The sequence below is a fragment of the Anomalospiza imberbis genome, chromosome Z, assembly GCF_031753505.1.
Source record: "Anomalospiza imberbis isolate Cuckoo-Finch-1a 21T00152 chromosome Z, ASM3175350v1, whole genome shotgun sequence".
Taxonomy (NCBI): Eukaryota; Metazoa; Chordata; class Aves; order Passeriformes; family Viduidae; genus Anomalospiza; species Anomalospiza imberbis.
The window spans coordinates 43,905,130-43,932,900 of NC_089721.1; the positions used below are offsets into that span (position 1 = coordinate 43,905,130).

At 40.1% G+C, this 27,771-nt stretch overlaps 2 protein-coding genes across 9 annotated transcripts in view; one reads left to right on the forward strand and one right to left on the reverse strand.

Annotated features, from left to right (window-relative positions):
• The window catches only part of MCTP1 (multiple C2 and transmembrane domain containing 1), a 220,276-nt gene extending 212,210 nt beyond the window's left edge, over positions 1 to 8,066 (forward strand). For all 4 annotated transcript variants that reach the window (XM_068177020.1, XM_068177022.1, XM_068177021.1 and 1 more), the window contains 3 exons: positions 1,391 to 1,500; positions 4,894 to 4,991; positions 6,042 to 8,066. In XM_068177020.1, coding sequence (XP_068033121.1) covers positions 1,391 to 1,500; positions 4,894 to 4,991; positions 6,042 to 6,113 — 280 coding nt within the window. In that variant the 3' untranslated portion in view covers positions 6,114 to 8,066. The remainder of the gene's footprint in view (positions 1 to 1,390; positions 1,501 to 4,893; positions 4,992 to 6,041) is intronic.
• A 17,082-nt stretch (positions 8,067 to 25,148) lies between these two features.
• The window catches only part of SLF1 (SMC5-SMC6 complex localization factor 1), a 34,331-nt gene continuing 31,708 nt past the window's right edge, over positions 25,149 to 27,771 (reverse strand). For 4 of the 5 annotated variants that reach the window (XM_068175703.1, XM_068175702.1, XM_068175706.1 and 1 more), the window contains one exon: positions 25,149 to 25,965. In XM_068175703.1, coding sequence (XP_068031804.1) covers positions 25,469 to 25,965 — 497 coding nt within the window. In that variant the 3' untranslated portion in view covers positions 25,149 to 25,468. Of the gene's footprint in view, positions 27,087 to 27,771 lie in introns of all 5 variants that reach the window. The other variant, XM_068175707.1, reaches the window with a different exon arrangement.

The following is a 27,771-nucleotide window of genomic DNA, read 5'->3' on the forward strand; positions in this document are numbered from 1 at the left end:
GGGGCCCTCTGTTCCCCTCAGAAGGGAATCACCCACTACAATTACCCTTCTTTTCTTCTTGATGTTAGAGGTGGTAATCCATTTTTTAGATGACTCGTAATTGGGAGGCTCACTGGGCAGATAATTTTCTTCTAAATCACCTGGCTGGCTGTCTAGATCCGGGGCCTCATACCTATTCTGAGGTGGCACCCAGCTAGGAGATGGGGGGCAGGAGGGATTTTTGTTATTACCTCCCAGAGCAGGGATGCATTTCCACTCCCCTTCATCTACCAGGTGCCCCTCTATCGCCTGAGAGTGAGAGGCATAGGAGTCCTCTGAGTCTTGGTGGACCACCCTTAAAGATGTGAGGGCTGAACTCCACCAGTCTATTTCCCTTTCACTATCCCTGATACTCCTTAATCTTTCAACTTCTTTCCTAAGCTCAGCCACCAGCGAGAGGAGGTCATTCACCTGTTCAGACCGTAGGCAGGCCTCCTCCACAACACCCCCTGAAGCCATTGATAAGCTCAATCACTCCACACTGTGTGGAGTGATTGATAAGCTCAATCACTCCACACAGGAATCACTCCACATGCGTCTGTACAGATGCATCCTTTTTAAAGGGCTCCACTTGGTCACATACATTTGTACCAACCACAGATTTTGACCGGGTTAAAACCATTACTAGGAGAAAGCCTGAAATCAAACAACCAATGAAAACACCTCACCTGACTAGCAAGAACCTGCAACCTTGCCTGCTTCCTCTGCCTGCTCGAGCTGCTGCACAAACTGCTGTGACCCTGTTTGCCTGCCCCTCTTCACTTCGCTCCAGGTCGCCACACTCCCCAGAGGCCTCTTAGAATGAGTCACTCAGGAATGATGGAAGCTCCACCTCCTGCTCCTGAATGGCTCACAATGCCCCTGTTGAATGTCCCTGTTCAGCCTTTAACTCCTTGTGCTGTCCTTACAGTGGAATAGGGAGGAGATGAAACATGAAAGCCTTAGCAGTAGTCTTCCAACTATTGTATCCTACTCTACCATGGTGTTGAGAAGGGAATGTAGATTGCCTGTGCAAGTACATTTGGAGAGTAGGGAGCTCTGTAGGTTTTGCCTGGTGCTGAAACTGGGATTAGGCACTGAGATCTCTGAAAAGCAGAGCAGTCATTCATCTGGCAGATGCACACTGCTGGCCTGGGAGAGTGAAATTCAACAGGCAAATGGGCATAGCTAGGGCCTCCTTTCATTTCCACTGACAGTGGATCCGAGCCCAGGCTCTTCCTGATAAATGACAAATGCATACATGCCTTCATTTGTTCTCCCTGATGGAAACTGATACTTCTCCCACTGTCCTTTGCTCTTTTACTGGCTTTGTTGGCTTACCTCAGTTCTGACTTTTGTTAATTTTCTTTAGTATATTCAACTGGACTGTCCCATTCCTGAGCTGGCTGGCAATTGTTGCCCTCTCTGTGTTCACCATCATCCTGTATTTCATTCCACTGAGATACATTGTCCTTGTCTGGGGTAAGTAAAGCCCTTTTAAACTGTACTGCTTTTAAAACCTGGCATTTAATGGATGACTTACACTGACAGTACTTCTTGGTATTTGTGGTCATGAAGCTGCCCTACAATGGAATTAGGCATGTTAGTTAACAGCAACAGTGTAAATGTTTAGGCCCACCAGCAAAATGCAGTTTTCTTGGCTGGCATTTTAGACTTAATCATACTATAAACATGTAGCCATGAGAATTCTTCATATATCAAAGTGTAACTTTGTCTAGATATTACTCTGATTTATTTTCACCACTTATACACAAACAGAGACATTTCAATCTATATAATGCATTTAGGATAATATGCCATTTTTACTGCAGTACTTTATCTTGTGAAAGTATATGCAAACATAACAGCAAGAAACCTGTTTAAGAGGTCACCTTTAGTTAGAAAGGAATAGGTGGTATTGGCTGGTTGATAATGAACAGAAACTCTGGGCAGGTAGGGGGATGGAATTATGATCCAAACTTTCACTACTTGTGTTTTTATCTATTCTTTATACTGATTTTTAAAAGTTACTGTTACCACATCTGTTGTAAATAGTGCTCCAGGTTTTCATTTGTATATCTTTTCATACATCTTCCACCATCAGCAACTGTACCCTTACCCAGTAACACAGACTTATGAAGAGCACAGTCTCAGTTACATCAGAGGCTAGGTCTTCTTTCTAAGGAAAGAATAGTAATCACAATTTTGTAAAAATTTTTTAATTCAGGAGACAGCATAAAATCATTGAACTGACTCCAAAGAATTTATTTTTTGTTTATCAGTGAATATTAGTAATTTTCTTAGAATGTTTTCTCAAATTATCATAGACAAAGCAATAAAGAAGATATGAACAAAAGCATTTTTACAAAATGAACAAAAGCAAGCATATGGGCTTCCTTTCTTTTCCTGTCTTTGACTTTTTTTTATTCCTCCATACCATTCATCACTTAAATGCAACCCAAACTCTTAGTTTGTTCCCAACATTTCATTTCTTCTAGCACACACATAGGAAGTTCTAACTATTTGTCTGTGTCCTTTTCTATCATTTTTCAGACAGGTCTGACATCTTGCTTTTTTACATTAGGTTTGATACAATAACCTGAGATTATAATACCCCTCCAAGATCCACATAACTGTAGAGCCAGAACTGTTCTTTGAAAAACTCATGACTCATACCCCTGGAAGTGTCACACTCCCACAGAAATATCTCTGTTTCAGATAAGACAGAGTCTCAACTCTCAAGCCTCCCAAAACGTGGATGGATCGTGTAAGCATAAATTATTATAAATGCACCTTGACTCTCTTCATCTCTTCCCTCCCTGCCTTCAGGTTAAATAGGCTATATAGATATAACTTCAAGCCCCTTGGTTCACTAGAGGCTTTGACTCCACCTTTTCCTCCTGCATTTCAGTTCAGGTGACTTCTTACTCAGCAAGTGTATGTGGATCCCTTCTTTAGGAATCTTTTTCTCTTGCATCATGGCAGGAGACCAGACAGGTACTGCAGGTCCCACAGTCCAGACCTCCTCAGGGTGAAAGGAATTCTCACAGAGCCATGTCATACTGAGCATAGCTTTGGGCAGCTGTCCCTTCAAAAATTGCAATATTCCAAACACCTGTTTTCTCCATTACTGCATGGTTCTAGCCTCTCCTGTGTATATTTCTTCATCCTATTCATCCATTCTGCCTGTGGAAAGCCATTGATTTCTCTTTTTTTTACTTTCTTCCATAGGAATGTTTGAGCTAGTCTGTACCAGCATCTATCCATTTTGTTCTTTGGAAGGCAGAGTTTTTAAATGAAAATTTCTTCATATTATGTGTCATGTTTTGTATAGCTGTCTTTCTTCTGTGCCTCCATAGGGTCTGCTCTAGCAAGAAATTCTCCATCCTTTCCTAGCTGTGTCTCTCCCAGTGGAGACTACGGGTCCTTGAAGATGTGGTGTGTTAGGTATGGTGGAGCAGGAACCACGTCTCTATCCTAATCCTTCTTGATGAAGTGCTGAGTCCTGGTAACAGCTACAGCTGTTTATGTGGAAAAATCTGTAATTACTTTAATCTGAAAATTTTCAAACTGTTGGAAAAGGCCAATCCCCTTCTTGTATTCTGCTTCTCCTGTAGTGTTTCCTCTCATCTGTGCAGTACTTTTCCTTTCTTGAGATTTCACACGCTGACTGGTATTTTTTCTTTATCAGATGTGATAAAGTGAGATCATACTACCAGAATTCACCCATGAGTGGTCCTGTGGCTGTGTGCAATGAACAGTGGCATTCACCTTAATTTTTGCAGTCACTTGCCGATGCAAAATATCTTCTTAAACAAAGGTGTTTCAAGGTCAGATATTCCTTCTGAACACTCACTATCCAACACCATATAAAGGGAGGGCAGCGTCTCCTATCTATGCTGCAGAACTGAGGATTCATGCAGTTGGAGGCTGTGGGTGCTGTTGACACTGAATCTTGCATGCCCTATCCAAAGGCTTTATGTCCCTGCTAAAGCTTTTTGAAAAGTCTGGGCATCAAAGACCTTGTGGAAGATAAACTATGTTATCTTATATCTGATAGAGCCTGGATAAATTACACAGAAAGGCATATTTTTATAGTGTCCTGGCTTTCTCCTGCTCACATGAGAGTCATTGCAGTTTGCAGTGTTCCTGTCCATGTTTTAGGCATGTGTTTCCAGAGCCCACAGACCAGGTTCTCAAAGTGTATGAATCTGACTCGGTATGTAATGATAAGAAAATATGTCTAATTTAAAAGCCTGCTTCCTGATTATTTTGTGGATGATTTTTCTTGGTGCTTCTGAACACTAATTGTCAATAGGCATTATAAGACCATGATGTCTAAGGGAGACATATCCTCTCTTCTCTGCACTGCCATCAGCTCGTCTCTATCTGTCATTCCCACACAGAGGTTTGTGCAAACTCTTCTAAAGCCTTCACATGGTGCAGACTTCATGCTTCCCATATGTTTCATTGTCATTAGCATGAAAAATACTTTCTTTGAATCTTCTGAATCTTATATGAGTCTTGTGTCCTCCAGTTAAGCCCATTTCTGTTCATCCTCTGTTACAGAAATTAAATACTTTTTATGCCTCTGCTTTTGCCAACTTCCTCATAATAATCACAGTTTCTGTTACTTTCCAAAAAATATATTGAAAGAATTTGAAAATGTCCCTAGAACTTTTTCATTTTGAAACAGGGAACCACAGAAACAGAATCCCACCTTTGAAGCCCAAGTTTGCAATTAATGCACTCATTCGGTGCTACTGTCAGGATTCAGAATGGATCCTAAAATCTGTTTTAAAACATTGCCAAAAGTATGTATCTTTTCATAACTTATATCTTATGGTAGTAACATTTGACCTTTCACTTTTGCAGGCATCAATAAATTTACAAAGAAGATTCGAAATCCATATGCAATTGATAACAATGAGCTACTTGACTTTCTGTCCAGAGTCCCTTCAGATGTGCAAGTGGTGTGTATATTTATTTATTTATTAAGAATTTTTAAAGCAGTTATTTTGATTTACTATTATTACTATTCCTTGGCAGAAAGAAATTGCAAACTCAAGCTGAGGATAGTCCATTAACCAGAAGGAGGCTCCTAGATCTTTTTCCAATGAGCAAGAAGTTCCTGCATTGTTGTGCCTCTTAGGATCCTTAGAAACAATCAGTAGAAGGACAGGTATTTGTGAGATGGTAGCTAGAGCTTGTGTTAAACACCATCCAGCATAATGTGAACCTGACTGGGATAAGGCACTGTATGGGAAACACTGGAGCTGGGGCTCTCAGGCCAGGCAGAGAAGGAACAGGAAGGTCAAATAATGGAAGAGGCAGACAGCATCGCTCAGCACTCTGAGAACACTTTGACCTTTCCTTTCCAAGGGGTGAAAGCTTTTGCTGTGGCCACAGTTCAGCTGGGCTCATAAACGCCTTTAAAAAAAAAAAAAAAAAAAGCTGGTTGTGAATTACAAGCTTTTATGGTGCAGTACACAATCCCCCGAGAGCGTTCAAGATTTAAGATAGGATCAAGCCCATAAATCACATCCAATGTCACAAAGATTACAGAATTCCCTTGTTTCTAGTTTCAGTTCAGAGCTGGTATTAAGTAGGGGATATGGGTGCAAACACTCTATCTGTACCTGATACCCTCTGTGGTAGGTATTTAGAAATAACCAAGCTTTTAAGAAACATTATGGTATGCAACATGGTCAAAATGATAATGTTTGTTGTCTGCTAGAGCTCATGGAGAAAACAACAACAAAAAAAAAAACCCTAGTCTTTTCTAAGTTTGCATCAGCATGCAGTGTTATTTCCTGGTAGGATTTTCCTGGTGCTCGTTTTCCTTCTTATTCTAAATCTGTCATTCTGTTGTTGGTGAATCACAACTGCAAATCCTGTGTCATTTTTAGAGGGAAAATCTTATTTTTTTAACCTTTTATCCCCTGACAGAAAAAAAGGATATATTTCTTTTTTTTTCCTAACAAATGCCACCTGACAACTTTCTGAACTTTGTGTTTAAATAGATGCAATACCATGAACTGAAACAAGATCCTACTCACAGCCCAAGCAAAAGAAAGAAAAACAATCCTGCCTAGCCAACTTCATGTGTTGAAGAGACCAGCATCTGCCAGGGGAAGATAAAAGAGCAAGACTAAGAAGCATTTCCTTTCCCTAAGATTTTTATTTATATTGCCTTTTTATCTAGTGGGGAGATTTTGTAACAGTATTAAAAGGTGGAAAATGGCTTCTCATGGGAAATCTATTTCTCATTGTAAAGACATTTGTTTCTAGTAGGGGTTTTGCCATTTTAAAGCCTTGTTAGAAACAATGTAACACATAAAATGAATCAATCTAAAATGGAGACTATCTATTGCTACTTGGTGGTCAAAGATACATGAGATAGTCAAATCATGCAAACTAAGCCTACAAAATGTTTAAATCTGACTCAGAAATTTCTCAGATTTTATTTGTGAGCATTAATATTTTTATCCAATAAGTCATCATTACAGTTTTCTATGTTTTATATATTGCAAGAGAAATACAATGTAGTGGAGCTTACTGCACTTAAGTTTTAGCAGATTTTTTAAAATTTCAAACCCTGATGTTAACTCCTGGTGCAACATTTTTCTATGTGGTAGGGCTGCTTATAAGACAGTGAGAAACACCAAGTGCAAATCTCTTTCTGGAGCTCCCTAAAGCAACTCCTGCTGTCTTTATCATTCCATTGTAAGACCTAAGAATCTCTGTTTCAAAATACTGCCAGGTTTGTAATTGACTGCCTATCATATTTTTCTACATGTACCAGTAGTCTTCATTTGTACTACATAGCTTAGCTCTAATGGATAAAACTAACTCCATACTGCTTTGGGTGTCATGCTATGAACACTTTTTGTGCACATAACTATTTTAATATGGATATATTGCAGAAAACATTTTTCATTCAAATCACAAGATTGTACTAATACGCTTTATGGTATAACATTGCCTGTTACCAATGTGAAATACTGTGTAGAGGAAAAAAATGCAGTTGTGGTAAAGCTGATATATACCAGGGTTTTTTCCTTAGTTAATAATGTCAGTTCTTCTGATATGATCTTTCCCTACTGCATGGAAACTGCATTGTCTTATAAATTACATGGAACATAGATGAGAAACATTTACATTTCAAATGTCTTAGTGGCCACTGCATAACGAGTACTTGGGGATATATTCTGGTAGCTGCATGCAGACTTCCACACTCAGCTCCCCACATAGTGAGCAGAGACTCATTCCTGAGGGACTACCTGTGCACAGCTCCTCATTATTAGTTCCCAGTGACATTAAAGGGGATTTTTTGCCCAGGGGAGAGCAACAAGACTGCATCCTCAAGGGGGGCTGTGGTCCTCTCTGGATTACCTCTCACTGGTTGCAATTTCAGATAAAGTTATATTGCACTACTCTAAAAATACTTTTTGAAAAGTCTATTTAGAAATACTTTGCAAGAACATGTGAATATGTATTTGTCCAAAGAAGTATGTGTTAGTTGCTTTGCTCATGAAGGATCATCCTGGATTTCTTTGTTTTGCAGATAAGATGACAGGCAAGTTCTTATGTGACAGTTACTTTGATCCTTCTCTTTGTACATTTAAAAGAATGCCAATCGAATTAAGAGTATGCAGAAAGCCTTGGACTTAAACAAGCTCTTGTTACATCATGACTTTGAAATAGTTTAATTTTGCAGCTTGTGTAACCTTTTGGCTGTATCCTACCTAAAGAGCAACATACTATTGGTGAAATCAGAAGCACTGGTCAACCTATTTTGTTTTAAAAAAAACAAATTTGTGACTCAACAAGATGTGAATGTTTGTTGCCTGTTGTCAGTTTTGCACATTTCTTTAATACACTGCAAGCCTTGTACCTTCTTAACGTTGCCCACCAGCCTGAGTGTGATTTCTTGTTGTCTTTTTTTTTTTTGTACATAGTTTCAAATGTCTACTTTGGTGGTAATATCTGAGCTGGTTATGCATGTTTGCAGAATTAAACACACTTCTAAGCATCACTCTATTAGATATTCTGAAGTCTCTGTCTTTGAAATCCTATGTTGTCGTTTTTCCATGAGTGCTGTGATGGGCAAGTGAATTAAAAGATGGTATTTCATTTTAGTATTTCAAATTCCATAACATGCAGGGATGGGGGGGTGGGGTGGGAGGGCAAGGAGAGACAACAAACATCTGTTTGTTGAAAAATGGTGAACTCCTTTTAAATGCCTCACTCAAAATTGATCTCACTGAAAATATAACACACAGAGGCAAGGCTAAGAATACTTATTGATTACATATGATTCTCTTGCCACAACAAGACAATTTAAAATCACAATTTAAAATAGTTTGTGAGTGAACTCATTTTCATTATTTGCAGTTGGTCTATGCTGCTTTGTGTAGGTGGCCTCTGTAAAGAGACAATCCTGTCTTATGCCATAAATATTACAACATATCTTCCTTTTCCAGACTGATTCTGAAGTCCATTTCTAACCTGTTGGATTTGGCAAGCTTTATTCCAAAAGCAACTTGTCTGTTTATAAACAATCAAAAAAGAATAAGGCATCTCAAAATCATGAAATTGTCTTTGTTCTCAGTAAATAAAATATAACTTTATGTGAGTTCATAGAAAATTATTAGTTTAGCTGGGGTCCATATTTAGACTGGATGTCAGAGCACTCAGAATTCACTAAGGCTGATTAATCTGAGAGGCTGTTGTTACATTCCTGCTGATAACTCACAGTGCTGAGCTTGCGTACCCTGTTTTTATAGTTGTTCCTCTTTGTAGGAACACCCAAGTATTTTTCATTATAGCAATGAGCTTTTAACTGGAAGAGCTGCTGTATTATAACTTAGTATTTTAAATCCAAGTGCAATAACCCCCAAGTTTTTTTTTTTTTTCTATTGTGTTTAAACCAACAGTGGAATAACAAGAAAGTAATTAAGCAGTCTTCATACAGTCTATCAGCTAATTTGGTCCCTTAGAGCATAGGCTTCACCAACAAGAGGAAGCGCTGCCAGGAAGTACCCTGCATGATGCCAAGGTATTTAATGTGAAGATAATCCAGGAGCATGAAGCAAAGGAGGTAGAGGAAAACTTATTTATTTCATCATTGTTAGATTACACATGCTACAAAACATAATTAAAAGCTTTGCAGCTCTCTGCTCAGCAGTCAGGGTTCCCATCCTGTGGTTTAACTGACTTGTGGTTTACACAGAGATTGAGTGCTTTGTGGCAGAAACTCTTCAGTTGACACTGACCCACTTGCATCTGCACCTCAACTCCCAGAGTCTGCTCCAAGCCTCTACCACCTCCTCAATGAATGGCCACAGTGAAAGGTATTGGCTTTTTGTTGAGCTGGGTAGTCAACAAAAAAAATCTCTTTTCCAGTGGTATCTTTGCCACATTATAGGACTGTATATGCAGTGTGATGCACTGACCATTTCTCTGACTTGCAAAAATTTAGACCTCAGAACCAGACTGCTGGGCACATATATCCTTGAGTTGCATTCATAAAAGGAGTCTTTTTGCTGCCTCTTGAACAAATATGGTGAAAAAAAATGAAACATATTTTCCTTACCCATAGGATTTCTAGCCCTGGGATGTGTAACAAGCTCAATAAGCAAATCTACTTGTATCAGGAGGAGTCTGTTGTTTACAGTCATGAGGTAATGATTTGATGAGAAGAAATGAGCTTGGAGAGTAAAGCAAGACCTTTCTTACACTATGTTTGTATTCTTCAGGCTGAGTTCCTGAACACATCTGTTGGGAAAAGGGAAGAAGAAATGGGGAAGGAATATCGCTTAAATAAAATATTTACTGAAAATTGTGTAATTACCAAATATATCTCAAATTCTTGCAGGACTTTTTTTTTTTTTTTGTAAGGACTGGGATTTGAGTAAAAGACAAGTCTTTCTGCACTGTGTATCTAGAAGTATCTTTCTTACTTAAAAGCAAGATCAGTCACTGCAATTTGCTGAGGCAGAGTACAGTTTTGAGAAGACAGGACTGGAAAAGATTTGGGAAAGGATTATAGTGGATTATAATGCTGGAAGTAGCCTGTTCCTGTTTTCTTTTCACAGTGCAGATACATACTTTCCCTTGATGTGCTTATGGAGACCACAGCTCAAAACCACAGTTACATTCACACAGTTCCAACAGCCACCCTATTCCCCATATCTTCCCAACTTCAGACATTGCTGATGGCATGCCATGGAGTTGGCCCTACACCTCTCAATGTAAAGGGTCCCTCTCTCCTTTTGTCCACTTTGGCCTGTAGTCTCTACATGACCAAACTCTTCATTTCCTAGTCACCACTGATACTAGCAATTAAACCTCAATTAGAAACTGTCATCCATGTTACCCTCTCCTGCTTCTTCTCCCTATTTATTCTTTTGACAGGCTACTTTACCTCATCCACACTCTTTGACTAATTCACTTTTTTATAAGATACAACTCCTTGACAATAAGGTCACAAAGCTTCAGCTGCTGGTTTCATGTCAGCACTTCAGATTTCTCTCACATGTCTCCTACCTGGAGCTCAATGTTTGGTTTCTCACTGCATTAAGCAGTCACACATACCTGTCTTTCATCAGCTCTGCTTCTCTTGGACCTGCAGTGATTCCCATCTAGACCAAGCTCCTCACACGTTCAGACTTTGTTGTCTCCTCACTCCCTGGTGGTGACATATTTTGAAGCTGTTCTCTATGATAGTGCAGAAAAGAATAGTCGAGGAAATTAAAATCTAAGTTTAAAGGAAAAGAAATTTCTGGAAGTTGTATAACTCTTCCTGCAATATGCATGCATCTTGCTGTTGGTTACTGGCTTCTGAAATGTATGAGCTTGCAGCTTTGCTCTGCTCCAGTTAAAGGATTTGGACCTCTGTGTGACTTGCATCAAGTCATAGTAGGCATTTGATCTGGGGGGAAAACAATTAATATAAATGCATGCCAAAGCAGAAAACCTGTTGTTTATGAAGTTTGTGTCTAAAATCAGCAATTGTAGCAAGTATGGGTTGCTTAGGGTTGAAGAAGATTGTTTTACTGTATTCTCCATCACAGAAAATAGGCTTTCACTATGCAATTTACTGTTCTTTGTAAAATCCTCTGATTCATAATTAAATACAGCACCATGATTTTTGTAGTTTGGATTCCTTCTCTACAGGGTAATGTGTAGGCTGCACATATTATTGAGGAGACAGAGAGTTGAACACTGAAGTGTGCTGTCTCAGAGCTGCCAACACTCTGCATGGCTGACAGTAACTGAAACTATCATGGCTGTATCAGAGGAGGTTCGAGATGAAGTTCCTATGAAGAGCTTTATAGAACATCTGCCCAGCTGCCTTGTCTCAAACAAGTGTGTTATTTTCAAACAAGTTCCTCATTTTTGTGAGTGCTAATTTAAATGATCAGTGTACAATATGAAAATACATAATGGTGCAAGAGAAGGAGGGAGTTTCTTGGGCCTTCTCCATATCTACCTGATTGTTAAACCTTCTTTCTAGTCTGAATACACAGTTGAGGACACGTGACATACATCACTGCAGCTGAGAAGTCCTGAGCTTTTAGAAACCCCAGTTCCCATTCTGAAACTTCAGTTCCTTGGCACAGAGTAGGCTGATACTGGACAGTAGCCATTCCCCTTACATCACACATTCATGCAACAAGGCAAGGTCACATATCTCAAATTCTCCCATCTCAATGATAAGAAATGTGTAAACTCTGATGTAATTTACAAATAATGTCTTTTAAAATTAATTCCTTAGTCCAGACATTCAATGAGTAAATGCAGCTGGCAGCTTTTCTCCTAATTTCAGCCCTATTCAGCCTGTTACCAAAGGCAGATATTTGGCCATGAAAGAACTGAAGACATATAACATGTGTAGACTCCATGTAAGAGACTCTGCTATCATATGAGGAAATAAATTTTCAATCTTAATTCCTAACCTGGCTACTTGAGCCAGAGGACACAGATCAGGTGGAAAAGTATTTTTGTAAGGCCTGTGACATTAAAATGGAGGAAGTTTGATGGGTGAGCTATTTGATGGTTAAGGAATTGGCTGGATGGCTGCACCCAAAATGTTGCAGCCAACAAACAGCTCAATGTCAAAACAGAGAACAGTAGTAAGTGGTGTGGTTGAGGGGTTGGCCTAGGACCTATTCTATTCAATATCATCATCAATGACATAGTGGGATCAAGCATACTCTTGACATATTTGCAGGTGACACCAAGCTGAGTGGTGCAGTTGGTTTACTGGAGGGTGTGGACATGTATCAGGCTTTCAAAAATGGAATGTCTTTTGACTGATGGAAGAAGGATACAACTTTAAAAACTAGTATGGTTTATACTCAGAGTAGAATTGAAAGCATCCTACCACCCAAACCCACAGCTAAAACATGACGAGGGGTCAAGAGGATGAGCAGGTGACATCAAAGCTTCCCACTCATCAGATGGGAAAGCCACTCTTATGTTGTAGCTTGTCTAAAATGAAGACTGTGCTTCCACAAGGACTGATAAAACACTTTCAATTTCGCATAAACTGTTAGAAGTGTTTAGGGGTCATATTCCCACCTCAGAAAGAAGTCTTACTCTGGAAATAGAGGCAATAGCTAAAAGGAGTGTCGGTAAAGCCCTGAGCACTTGCCAGAAGTGTTCCCCCTCTACCAGCTGGGGACAGAGGTCAGCTTCAGAAAGGCTGCTGGAGGGCAGGTACAGACATGCAGAGCTGTGATTGTGACAATCACAGCTCAGATGATGTGAAGCTTCCCCTGCTGCAGCTCCTCAGCATGCCTCAGTAGTGGCATGGCGTTCCTAGACAAACCGCAGTTTTAGTTTCTGTTCAGTGTGGGTGGACACAAACTCATATTTCCCAAGATGATGCTCTGGTAGACATGAGGCTGTTCAGATGAAGGAAGAGGGATAGTGGATCTAATCAATTAGAGTATCAATCCTCTTGCAGCTGGAGCTCAGCGCAGAAGAAGATCCAGAACTGACTGTTCAAGAGACAGCAGAGAGGGGCTGCAGCCTTGAATGCTCCCAGTGGGTAAGAGAAAAATTTGGAAATATAACTAGCAAAAATTTATGCAAATTTCATGAAGATATTGCAGAAAAAAGGGTGTACATATGCTCCCCAGCAGGAGAAAAGAAAAGAAGTCTTCTCCCCCTTTGAAAATACTCTGGCCAGTGGAAATTTCTGGGGAAAGATACACTTTTGAAAGATAAGGTCCCATTCTGCTTTGTAGGGACCTCTCTCCCCCAGTGTCACTAGATAGAAGCCTAGAGGGGATCTGAAAGTTTTCCTTTAGAACAGACACTTGCTAGAAACTCATTTGTCTTTTATTTAGAGGCCTTTACTTCACAATTCTGCACAAAATTTGTGCTTAAATTTATAAGAAGTCAATATTTGAAACAAGAGCCTGATTGCCTCTTTGTAGTCCATTATGCAGAGGAAGACTTTTTGCTCTTTCCACTTGAACAGCTCAAAATATAGCCCTCTAGCAGATGCAGAGAGTGTTGTTCATTGATGGCTTGCAGTCACTGTAGGCAAACAAGATAATAATAAAGCAACCCTTAAACCTGGTCTTCTGTCTTAAACCTGGTTCTTAAACTGTGGTACAACATGCAGTTAAAAGGTGTTTTTTCTTTGTTTTTTTTTTTTTTCCTTTGGTTTTTTTTTTTTTGTTTTTTTTTTTTTTTTTTTTTTTTTTTTTTTTTTAATTTGGGGAGAAACTAAACCAAACCAAACCTAACCAAAAACCACTCTGTTTCTGGGTAGAACAGGGTTAATTTTTGCAGTTGCTGGGAGTGGGAAGGGTTAGCATACAGTGGTTATTCTGTATCACATACTGCCATTGCACCTTCTGGAAAAGGACTCTCTTCTGGGGAGAAAGGGTTTCTTCCAGTAAAGAAATTGTGGCAGAGAGAGCTGTCTGGTATTGTCTCTTATTGGAAGGGTCTCCATTCACCCCTGAACAACTACAGGATGCTGTAAAAGTAGCACAATATTTGAAAGAAAAATGGTGGGGCAGTTCCAGAGAGGAGGGAAGTTCTACAGTGTGCCTGGACCCTGGCTACTCTTTATTGGACACTGTGTGATACTAAACTGCACCCTCAGGGGGAAGAGGAGAAAAGCAGAAAAACAGGCAGGGGGCCATGCAAACTGCAGGTGAACCACTGAACAACCCAGTACCAGTAGAAGTTGCCCCTATAAAGAAGAAATCCAAAGCCAAATCAGTTTCTTTAGTAAGGGATGAAGAGGAAGCAGGACCCTCACAACAGGAGGAAGAGGCAGGGCCAGAGATAAAAACTGCTCCATATCCCTGGGTGAGCTGTGAGATCTGCAAAGAGATCTCGGCACCAGATGGGTCATCCCTGCTGACCTGGCTGCTCCAATGCTGCAGTATCATGGCCCATTATATGAAACTAAATGGTAGTGAAGCCAAGCAACTGGAATCCCTGACCCAGGATCTGGGCATTGACAAGGGCATTGGGAAGAGGACAGAAGCTCTCAGCCTTTGGAGGTGACTCCTGTCAAGTGTGAAAGAAAGGTACTCTCTCGAGGATGGTCTAGTAGTGCACCCAGGCAGGTGGGACACCACGGAGAAAGGTATCCAGTACCTGGGGGAATCAATGTTCTGGAGGTAATCTATAGGAGTTCAAATAATGTGCAGTCCCCTATAGATGCAGATGAGGTCCAGCGTGTACAATCCACATGGCAGAAGTTTGTATGGAGCACGTGATCATTGTACACCAACTCATTGATATTGATGTCCATGATGGGAGGAGAACAAAGTGCTTTAGGGTGATTACCTAGCTACATCCATGTGATGATCATCTTTTTTCCTCCCTACTGACCTACACCTTGTCTGTGGAAAGTCTGTCCAAGACTGTGGACAGACTCAAAAGACTTCAGCAGATCGGAGAGGAAATGTCCCATGCCCCTCCAGTATGGACCAGCATCTAGACTGGGAGCAAGTACCCCTCTGCTCGAGAGAGGGTACAAATGACAAGGTAATCTGTGGCTTTTGCTGTATGACCACAGAGAGGATGTGGGATGGAAAGTGGGAAAGTAAGGAAGTGGGATGGAAAATCCACCTCAGTGCTGGCAGTACAACTATGTGAGTTGAGAGGAAGAATAACCATCACAGGAAATTCAAAAACAAATGCATCTCCTGTTTCCAGTGGGTGAGTCCTCAGAAAGAGTAGAAGGTTTGATGTTTTTTCCAATCCTCTTAAAGTTCTCCACTTTATATTTAGAAGAAGTGAGCAACAAATACTATGGCCATAATTAGAGAGGCCCTGCCTCCAGCCAGGTGGAGGAAGAGGACAATAGCATCTACTGGACTGTGTGGGTCCAATGGCCTGGCATGTCAGTCCCTCAGGACTATCAAGATTTAGTTGACACCAGCACATGACACACCCTGATGCCATCAAGATATGTAGGGGCAGAATCCATCTCTATTTCTGGGGTGACTGGGGAATCCCAACATGTGACTGTACTGGGAAAGAATGGCAAACACCCCCCATTGTGACTGGCCCAGAGGCCCTGTGTATCCTGGGCGCAGATTACCTCAGGAGAGGATATTTCAACAACCCAGAAATCAGGGTTCGGGAGAGCTGTAGAGACAGAGGAAGTTAGGCAACTGAACACCTTGCCTGGTCTCTCAGAGGACCCCTCTGCTGTGGGACTGCTGAAGGTAGCATACCATCACTATCACAATTGTGCACCATTGATAACACCACATCAGCCAGGAGTCTGTGAACCCCTATCCATGAGATGATTAATGAACTGGAGAGCCAGGGAGTGGCCAGCAAGACTTGCTCACCCTTTAATAGCCCTATGTGGCCAGTGTGTATGTCCAGTGGAGAGTGGAGACTGACAGTGAACTATCATGGCCTGAAAAAAGTCACACCACCACTGAGTGCTGCTGTGCCAGACATGGTGGAACCTCACTATGAACTGGAATCCAGGACAGCAAAGTGGTGCCACCAATGACATTGCAGATGCGTCTTTCTTCATGTCTCCAGTAGCAGAGTGCAGGCCACAGGGATGTTTTTGTATTGCATTCAATACACCTGGAACCAACTGTCCACAGGTAGAAACCCATGCCCACTATTTGCCTTGGACTGATCCACACAGCTCTGGAAAAGGCTGAGGGTTCAGAACACTTGTAATACATTGAGGATGTCATTGTGTGGGAAAACACAGCAGAAAAAGTTTTTGAGAAAGGAGAGAATATAATAGAAACCCTTCTGAATAATTTTGCCATAAACCATAGCAAGGGACATATCCAGGAAATTCAGTTTGTAGGAGTAAAATGGCAAGATGGAGACATCAGATTCCAATGTAGTCAATAAAGTAACAGCTGTGTCCTCACCAACCACCAAAAAGGAAGCACAGGCACTGTGGGTTTCTGGTGGATGCATATTCCAGATTACAGTCAGATTGTAAACCCTCTTTGTCATGTGACCCAGATAAAGAATGATTTAAGGGACAAGCTTTTAAACAAATCAAACAGGAGATTGTTGATGCAGTAGCCCTGGGGCCAGTCAGGACAGCAAAGATGTGAAAAATTGCTCTACACTGCAGATGGGGAGAATGGTTCTTCCTGGAGTCTCTGGAAGGATAACTGCGGAGACTACAGGATGAACCCTTGAGTTGTCGAATCTGGTATACAAAGGATCTGAGACCTACACCCCAATTAAAAAAAGATATTCTGACAGCTTCTGAAGGAGTTCAAGCTACTTCAGAAGTGTTTGGCACCAAACCATAGCTCCTCCTGGCACCCTGCCTGCCAGTGCTGGCCTTCCACACATCATGGCACTGATGCCACATAGAGTAAATGGATTGCACAAATCATACAGTGAGCTCCAACAGGAAACCCCAATCAGGGGTCTTCGAAGTCATCATGAAGTGGTCTGAAGGTGAAAATTTCAGACTATCATCATCATCATAGGAGGAGAAGATGACATGTGCTATGGTAGTCCCTCCATATATTCAGATACCAGGAAAAGTGATACACTCTTTTTACTGGTGGTTCCTGCCATGTTGTAGGGCTACATGGAAAATAAAAAGCTGCTGTATGAAGTTCTATGTGGCATGTCACAGAAGCTATGGAGGGACAAGGTGCATCAAGTCAGGTCGCAGAGCTGAAAGCCACCCAGCTGGCTTTAGATATCGCTGAATGAGAGAAATGGCCAGTGCTCTACCTCTACACTGACTTGTGGATGACAGTATGTGCACTGGAGGGGTGGCTGGACCAGGCTGCTGAAATGTGGCAAGACGTCACTACCCAGGTAGAGAAGCTATCTGTAAAGGTATGTAAGGTGGATGCACATGTACCCAGGAGTGGGGCTGCTGAAGAGCTTTTGAAGAATGGACAGGTGGATTGGGCTGCCAAGATTAAACTGTCTCAGGTGGATCTGGACTGGCAGCATAAGGGTGAATTATTTCTGGTTGGTGGGCCCACAATGCCTCAGGCCTTCAGGGAAGAGATGTAACAATACAGATGCACTCATGGCCTAACTATGGGGTGGATTTAATGATGGACACTGTTTCTCCGGTGATCTATAACTGTGAAACATGCACTGTGATCAAGCAGGCCAAGCAGGCACAGCCCCTGCAGTATAATGGATGATAGTAAAAATATAAATATCAGGAGGTTTAGCAGGTTAATTACCTGACAAATTAATTAATCACATTCCCGCAAACCCACCAAGGCAGGCCCTGAGTGCTGACAGTGGTGTAAAGAGCCACTGGATGGCTGGAGATGTACCCTGTGCTTCACACCACTGCCTGGAACACCAGCTTGGGCCTTGAAAACCACAAGAGGCAAACTTCTCTGTGTCAGTACTCTTAACAACTGGTATAAATTGATTGTTCACTCTTCAACTGTTTCATTTCTGCTACATTCAAGATTTTTGGCTAATTTCCAGCATCAGTAAGATAGTTCTTCCAAAAGACTAAAGAAATTTGCACTGAAAGAACTCAGGAAACAGGATCTCAATTTTTTAGCTAGACTTGAACTTGAGTTCTCTTCCTCCTTTTGTTCCCTTTCCAGCCAGCAGTGTCTTTGAATGTGAACACAAAGTACTTCCTGATGTTGTTGAAAATCATCAAAATAGTCTAATTTCCCTTATTTTAAAATGTATATTATCATCAGCTATAAGGAGATAGATGTATTATTTCTTAATACTTCTAATTTTTTTTTGATCAATTTAATTATGATCTCCAAACACTGTTTCACAGATGTCTGTGTAGATATTGTTACTGGAGCTCTGCAGCTTTACAGTTTCATCTCTTCTACGGGGAATTCAGTGACTGCCTGCTGGACAGTCTACTGAGCTCATGCAGTTTTTTAAAAAGGCATTTTTTATTTAGTCAGATGCCTAAAATATGCTATTATATATATTTATTTATAGCCTGACTTAAACCTTCTTAGACTTCTTAGACTAATCAGAATCCTTTTCCCCCTTTTTTTCCCTTTCAAGATTACATGTTTGGTTGATAAATCAGGTGCACTTCCCTATCTTTATGTGAATATAAGTGCAGAAATGCATATTTTCTAAAAGTTATTTTTAGAGCTGTTTTTCTAAAAATGCATAATTTCACATCCTAATAAATATGATGACAAATTTAGGAATTTCTAAGGATCGTTATATATAACAATTGGATGATTGTAATTACTTTATATGCATTTAATAGATTAAAAATTGAGTTATTTGACAGATTTTAAAATTAATTCACTTGGGAGAAATAACTGATCTTGAAATGATCACAGAGTGAAGTCTGTACTTACCTGAAAATAAGCTGGAGCTGGATCCCTTTGAATTTACTGGGCACTCTTTACCACACAGGAGCATGGTACTGTGCTAATGCAAAAAGGCTCATTGTGGGCCTGGGACAAAGGGGCTCACTGTCATAGACTCAGAATACCTTAGGTTGGAAAATACCTCTAAGATCACCAAGTCCAACCCTTAACTCAGCACTGCCAAGCCCACCATTAAACCATATCATTAAGTCCACATCTGCTCACCTTTTAAATCCCTTCAGGAGTGGTGCCTGGGTAGCCTGTATCAGGGCTTGACAATGCCTTCTGTGGGGGGTTTATTCCTGATAATAATCCAGCCTAAACCTGGCTAAAGCTGTTTCATCTTGTCACTTGTTACATGGGAGAAGAGACCAACCCCACCTGGCTACACCCTCCTGTCAGGCAGTTGTAGAGACTGATAAGATCACCTGAGCCTCCTCTTCTCCAGGCTAAACCTCAGCTCTCTCAGCCACATTTCATTTGACCTATGCTACAGACCTTTCCTTAGCCCCATTGCCCTTCTCTGGACATGCTCCAACACCTCAAGGTCTTTCTTGTCACAAGGGACCCAAAACAGAGCACAGTATTCAAAAGCTGATGCGGGGGATGAAACATCGTTTGGTACCTTTTGCAATACAGTGATTTAACTGCAGTCAGACTTGTAGATGGTGAGGGAAGAACTTCAGAAATATTCAGTTAGATTGTTTAAAGGGAGCTCAGACTCTGAGGTCTGAACATCTCTGTTATAACAAATTTTAAATGCTTGTTGAAGCTGCAGCAGTATTCAAATTTCATATGCAAAATTTTGCTTCCATATAAAAATAATTCAACAGCAAAACTTTTGAGGCCAGACTGTGATATTATGGTGGTACTTACTTGCCACTGTGAGTGACCATTTTGAAATCAATAAACACCCTGCAAAACTTCTTACAAGCAATTTTTGACATCATGTGCTTCCTATCGTGTAATGCAGTAGTGTGAAACAAAGAATGTACGATGCAGTGAGAGGGACCAGTTTTGTTTTTATTTATGCCTCAACATATGTTATAGGGGCCGTACATGTGCTTGGAGGCCTGTCCCACGGAAGGCTTTGCCTGGCAACCAAACAGGGCAGAGAAAGCCTCCATAATCAGGCAGTGAGTGATCCCCCGCATTGGCTGGTGGGGTAAATGCCTGCCAAAAATGCCAGCCAAATCGGGCTGTGGGAGGAGCCATAGCAGATTAGAGCAGTAAGACTAAGTAAAAATTTAACAGGGTAGAAATCCATTTAGATTTAGGTGAAATGTGCCTCTTTGAGCTTGCTAACATAAGTAAAATATGCTGTTTAGTAACTGCAGCACTAGCAAAACTGCCCCAGCTAGGGAGAAAGAATGCAAATTTCCAACTAAAGAGATAAGAGATAAGAAAGACTCCTCGGACCTTCAAACAGACAGCACAGAGTGACCCAAGAGTTCTTGCTGTACTTTCTGACAAAAACTGAATACAAGTGTAACTAGCTGTAAGTGTAACGTGAAATTAGAAGAATGAATATGCATGAACCTATTGTGAAATTCTATGAATATGTAAATTAGCTAGAGTAATAAAAAGGATCGGGAGTTTTCAGGGGCATGCATGTCCTTTGAAGGGAAAAGATGCCTCACATAAGTCCAGCACTGAAATAAACATACCGTGCCTTACAAATCTATCGGAATTGTAAAGTTTTGATATTTCACCGCAATTCAGCAGCTAGCTGTGACACAATGACAGCCATTTTTGCTTTGGGTTTCTTAGACGGATCAGGGGCTCTCTCAGAGGGTCAGCTTGGTGCTTCTCCGCCTCCAGCCTCCCGCCTTTTTCTCCCAGTGGTCCTGCTTTCTGCCCTTACCTGCTTTGCCCTGCATCACCTTTTGCAGAACCAGTTCGCCACAGGGATGACCTCGTGCTCTGCTGCATCCCCGACGGAGCAGGCACTGCTGCAGCCAGTCACCCCCATGGTGTTTCCCGGGCACACCCGACGCCAGCCTGCACCCAGCCGCACCCGCCACCGTTGCTGTGTTTCCTGTGCTGCCTGCTGCACTAACCTGCTGTAGCACTAGCCCGTAGTGACCAGCCCGTCGCCACCTCGGCACCCAGCCACCACTGTGGCTGCCACTGTGTTTCCCACGCTGCAGCCGCAGCCGCCACCGCTGCCTGCACTTGATTGCGCCCACAGATGAGGAGCCCCAAACTGGGAACCCTCAGGTGCTCCAGGACGGCGTCTGGACCACGACAACCTGTTCTCTACTGACAGAGGTGTTAAAAACGGGACCACACTCCCAGTACTAAAACTTATTTCAGCATTTATTGTAATAAAAAAGAAAGGCCTAAATTGAAATTGCTTTAAGGGGGCCAGCAGGCTGAGCAGGAGCGTTCCCATCGAGGATGCTGCAGCACTGGTGCTGGGTCTTCTGAGCAGCGATGTCCCTAACGTTCCAGGTGAAACGGCACAAGTTCAGTGGGTCAGATGCCCCTTTTTATCCTGTTTTTTTTTGTCCCTTTGGATCAGTTTCTTTTGGATTGTTTCATTTGCATGCAGGTTTAAGGCCCTTGATTGGCCCATTACAATTCTGTTCAGGCTGGCTTTGCCGGAGGGATGGTGCACTTTACTTAGATGTATTATGGTACATAGAGTACCGTATTTCTTGTAACTACCCTTTTAACCATAACCAAAGTAACAGTACATGCTTAACAATTATCAACTATTTTACAACTGTTTCTAACCTATTTTTAACAGAGGGAACATGAAGCCTGCTGCAGTTTGGAAATCATGCCCAACCTGCCACGGGAGCTATGCAAACACACTGTGGTTCGCAGCATGCATGGTCCGCCTGCCAAGCCGGTGCTGACAGAGGGCTGGGGTTCTTGTGGTAGCGCTGTCTCTGTCTTCGGTTTCTTTCTCCGTCTCTCTTTTTTCCTCTCTGCTCCTTTTCCTATCTCGCTTTTGTAGGAACACTTACCCTTCTTTATCAGTAAACGGGTCTCAGATCTAATATTGCTGCATTTACGCTTTATTCTTGTCTGAGAAATCTATGTAAAAGAATCCTCCCCGACTGCCCGTTTTCTAGTGGGACGGGACACAGAGAGTATACAACACTGAAATTAATGCTTAATGCAACTTTTTGGGCAACTTTCAAAGCTTGACCAACATGTTTGTGTGCAACTAAAATTCTTGAGTTGTGTATCCCAGTGTCCTCTACTGTTTGTTTCAGTTTGTTTTACTGCTATCAATTGTGCTGACCTCTGTTACTCACCTGACTGGGAAGTAGCATTGCAGCATCATCATTTGGTGCATATATATTCTCCAACTGTATGCTGAACATGAAAAATAATTAACTTTTTAAAGACTTAGGAAAAATAGGATTGATTGAGGGAATCATATACCTTATCATATATTTATATTCCATATCATATATGGAAAGACCTATTTTTGTGCTTCTGAAGTATGTCAGTGTGTGAAACGTGGGCATTTAGAGAAAAAGGGTGATTTTGTTTGTTCTTTTAGCTAAGACAGGGTACCCTACATACCAAGATAGGTTTTAAAAAGCAAACAATTATCAAAGCAGTGACCTTTGAAGGGGGAATAACACACTCTGTCTCCACTTTGCAGAAGGCTGAAAAAATTGCTTTTAAGCTGAATTATATTACATTAATACTATACTATCCTAGAACTGTATCATAATAAAAAGATATGCAAGAAAAACCCGTGACTGTCTCCAGACAGTCACGACACAGCTTTGACTCAATTGGCCAATCAATCCAAACACCATCACCGTTGTTCAATTAACAAATCACTCTTTGGTAAACAATCTCCATAAAATATTCCTCATGTGCCAAACAACAGGAGCAGCGAATAGATACAAGAATATAGATATAAGATTTGTATTCTTCTTTCTCTGAGCTTTCTCACTGCGTCTTACAACTTCCCAAGAAAAATTCTGGGAGACAGAATCACGTCTCTCTCTGTTCAGAGAATGTGAATACCAACATCAATCACTTATTAATAGATCTCAGTTTAACAGAAAAGTTTTGCTATACTGAAAGAAAACAGGTACTCTGATAAATTGGATGAAGCATATTATTTTATGTTAAATATGACAGATATGCTTAAAACTTTTTAAGGGTATGAAGTTTGCAAACTTGAGTATATGTAAAACTGAACTGCAAGAACTGGGAAATAACAGGAAAACTTTCAGTGTATGATCCTTCAGCTAAGTGATCATTAGAACAGAATTATGTTACCATATAAAGACTGATGATGTGCACAGACAATGTTTAAGCTGGGGCTACTTCTGGAATGTAATTCACATATTTGCTAACTTTTGACTGTTTTGTTTTCCAATGTTAATAATGTTCATTTAGCATATGTTACCTAGATTATCTTGGAGGAAGGTACTTGAAATTACTTTAAATAATGAAGTATGACTTTTATAATGATTGATGTGCAATTTTTTTGTTTCTAAATGATATAAATAATAACAAATAATTGCGGGCATATCTTGCCTAAATAAGCAGAACCACCATCAGGCCAAAATGAATGAAATGAAAGCTTTTCCTGCTGTCATTTCAGTCAGTGGTATGTTAGAATTCTGAATATTTTAAAGGATTTGCTTTTTGAGACTCACCAGATTTTTTTCAAGGTCCTCTGAGTCCCACTTATTTAAAATTCACAATTATGCATGAAATTATTGACTAAAAGCAACTGTTATTATTGGAAACTTAAATTTATGTTTTGCACTCCTTAGAAAGTACACACATAACATTTCTTTAATTTTGTCCTACAAAAGGAAATACTGAAGTTTATTAGTCCGTTTCATATATGACAAAGGTTTTTTCAGTGTTTCTTACTAGAGAAAAATTAAAAGTGCACAGACAGAAACAAATCCAATATGCACTGATGTTTTAGTCTATTAAAGTAGGTTGTTCTGCCTGCATGTATAAAAATAATAATTGGTCATTAATAAACATGGAACATTTGTAAGGAAGGTCTGGTTCCAAAGTCAGCTTGGTTTGAGCATCTTCTGTGGATTGCTGTAAGATCATATATCTCAGCTTCAGAAAGGTTAAATGGAAATTTTAATGTGCACATGCTGGATGAATCAATGGAATTGAATCCCTCTAGTCAAGCAAGATCAGTTACATAAGCAGCTCTTACTCCACATCCTTTTTTTTTTTTTTTTAATATTATAAACAGCTATTACAGAAGAACTGGAATTTGGAATGTTGCTTATTCGTACCTACCTTTTAAAGGCTAAGTTTTTAAGTTATCTATTACTGAATCTCTTAGAATCTCAGGTATCCTCACTCTAAAGCAGCTCGTATTTCTCTTCTCTTGGAAATGAAAGGGATAAACTTCTGTTTGAGTGTCTCTCCTCCAGATCCTAGTATGGAACTATTTAGATCTCTACAAAGATGCAGGGCAGGAATTATAGTTGTTTCTGTATAATAGAGCAATAAGGGCTCTCCAAAACATGTAACTCTTCTACAACCCCAAACCCATAAGCACAATTAGGTAATTCAGCTGCCTTGCCTTCAATACCTTTTAAAGAACAGCATGGGAATTTCTCTTTTTCTTAATTAATTTAAAAGTCTGTCTGATAGAATATGTAGCATACAATCCTAAATTGTTTAGGGCATTAGTTTAGAGGTTTACCATGTGTAGTTTGCACGTACTCACAGAATGGAGAATGAAGGTTTCATATTAAGTGGGGCATAATTTTTAAGGATATCCATTCTTAGTTTCAGAATATGATGTCCAGTATATACTTAAACTCTTGTTCTATCCTTTGTAAATTCCTCTGCCAGCATAACTAGATCTGGGCCACTGCTTCCACCTGCATCTTCCTTTGAGGTAGTCCCAGGAGTGATACCAGATCATTACATGCCAGAGTAATGGTTTTATCAAATCACTGCAAGTCAATGAGTTGGAGCAGAGCCAAGGACAGCCTTAAGTTTTGCTAAGGGTGAATTCAGTTCTTCAAAGCATCATTGACTTGGGAAGAAGCAAGCTGTACACACTGGAGTTTTGCAGATCACCCAAGTATCTGAGCCAGTCTCCTTCACTTGGTCACTGGACAAATAAATGAGACTACAAGCAACATAGTGCTGATGAGAAACAACATTTTCCACATCTTTGTGTGACCATTTCTATCAAACAAAGACATGGGAAATGTTATATATTCATTCTGTAAATATAAAGTGCCTTCTTTTTTGAATTTTGCAACAGGTAATTAATTTACACAATATAATTTATTTTTTTATAAGTAAAATGAAAATGGAGAGAAGGAATTTGCTTTTCCATATGTTTTTATTTCATGACATATTTATAACATTATTTTTATTAAGGGATATCAAAATATGTAGACACAAGCCTTTCTCAGGAAATGAAACAATCAACTGCTTGGTTTAAGTTTAGGGTCACTGCCTCTGAAAACCAAAGAGAAATATGGAGAAGAGAAAAAAAGAAGAGAAAAAAAAAACCCAACTTCCAAGACAGTTTAACTGAGTGTAAATGATACAGCACATCCCTAAGATTACACAAATGCAGATCTGTCAGGCAAGTAGAAGGTAGTTACACTCAAGATTCAGCCAATGTGGTTGTTTGGAATTTAACCGCTAGAAAGATTTAGGCACTTACATGCTTCTACCATAGTTTCCAGAACTGCTAATAAGGCCTTTGCCTGTTCACCAGGGAAGAATAACATGCTTTCAGATATTTCTTGAAGAAACTGTGGTAGTTTTTCAAAAGTTTCAAGCTCTTTAAAATATGTATCTACCAACCAATCTCCAGAAAATGCGTTTTTCATCTTAGAGCTGTCACAAACCATTACCGGAAGTACATTTGAACAAGATATCGCTCTAAGAGTTACAGTCAGGGGTGTAGACAAATTATAAATGGAACAAAAATTAATCAGCATCTTAGTAAATGAAATCAAACACAGTTCTTTCTTCTGATTGCAAAAATCTTGTTCTCTGCATTCACAGAAGTTTTCAATGCTCTCTCCTGGATAAACAAGATTCAAAAGTTCTTCCTTTGCTGTGATTGACTCAACATAATCCAGTGGCAGTTTCTCATGGGAGTTCCTTTGCTCTAGAAGGACTGGCCCTTCAGGAAAAACACAAACATTAATAACAACAGCACATTTTGTGATGAAGTGGCAGCTGAACAAGATTTTTGGGTTGCTTACTCCAAGAAACCAGTCAGTTTAAGTTCCTTTTTTGTACCAGGTTATGTTAATGTAACTGATGACTTACACATTTGCAATGCAAGATAGAACCTGTAAAGAGATCCTTTGTAAGAAGTTCTTTACAATATTGTCTTAACTTGCATAGAGTATGTAAAAATGTAATGTTATTACTTTCGTAAAATTCTATTAGGTACTTTGTAGACTAGGCTATTTGCTGACACTGACTTCGGATTAAAGGCATGTTACTATAATGGTCTTTATTTTGCTTTTCTGGATGGTGTGGCCAATCTTGCCTTATGCTGTGCAACAAGGTAAACTGTTGGGGTAGGAATCCAAGCCTTCACCAACAACTGAGTTTAAAAATTTGATCTTAACAGACTTCTGAAGCACAAAACATAATTACTCTAATAAATAGATTTAAAGTAAGTAAATGGGACATATTTGTTTGTTTAGAACTAGTCTGAACAAATAAATCCTTTTGGTATTTCCTGTTTATTAGTACAAGGGACCTATTAATATTTAAAGCTTACACATCTCTTGGGAAGTTTAAGAAAGGCTGCATCAGTAAGAAAAAATGAAGGCTGTTAAGATACTACAAGTGTTTTTCAAGTATGAACACATTAGGAATCTTCTTACATAAATTTGCATTACTATGCTAAAGTAATGATACCATATTAACATGAATGCTTCTTCAGAAATATATTTTAATGTCAAAAGCTGAACTCCCACATATCCTATCAGTTATAGATATTTTAATTTTGCTTGGATTAAAGCTGTATTATTATTATTACTGATTATTTACTATCATTAACTTCTGTTTTCTAAATTACTGAGCTAAGTAAATTCACACTGAATAGGTAACATGCTTTCTACCATGGGCCCGTCAGTTACTTGACAGGCCATAACTCAAGTGTGACAAAGGCAAAGATAAAGATACGCACAGCCTTACACTTGCCAGAAAACCCTGATGAATGCAAGTGCAAGTAGACCTCTTCCCCTATGAAAACAAGATCATCCACTACCTATTCTTCACAACAGCCTAGGAAAAATACACATCTGTTAGTGCAGTGCCATTTCCAGCTGGGCTTACTATAATATTGGCTATTGCATCACTTCAACAGATAGCACTGAGCCCAGGTATTGGCTTGGCATGTTGGATGCCAAGGTGACATGGCACAGTAGTGATATAAAACACCTGGGAGCTATAGAACTGAGACTCAGTAAACAGAGGTAGAACTGCAGAAGCAATGTATTGATTATGATCTGGTGCTTGCACAACAGACACAGACACAGCCTTTAGGGGGCAGGAGAAGACTGTAAATACAGAGGGTCATATGCCAAGAATCTATTAAAATTTTGTTTCTCTACCTTAATTAATAGGCTGCCTAAATACACTCTTCTGCCTCATGACTACGCACAGAATGATTTTTACTGAAAAAATAACTTACACAGTAGGGCAATGGTACATATATTGCAAACACTCGTTGCAATGAATTAATCAAAAGAAAGAAGAGTTGTTATCCAAGTTGATTCTTTGCAGATATTTGGGGGTTTGTTTTAAACATGCTAAATTAAATGCATTGGTACAGTACATACTTCAAGATACAAATACCCTGTCTCTGAATAAAAAGTATTGTTTAAAACATTGTGTGCTTGCCTAAGGGGCAAAGTACTTTTTTTAGAAACTAAGGCATCCCTCCCACTATTATCCCTAAACAGCAGTT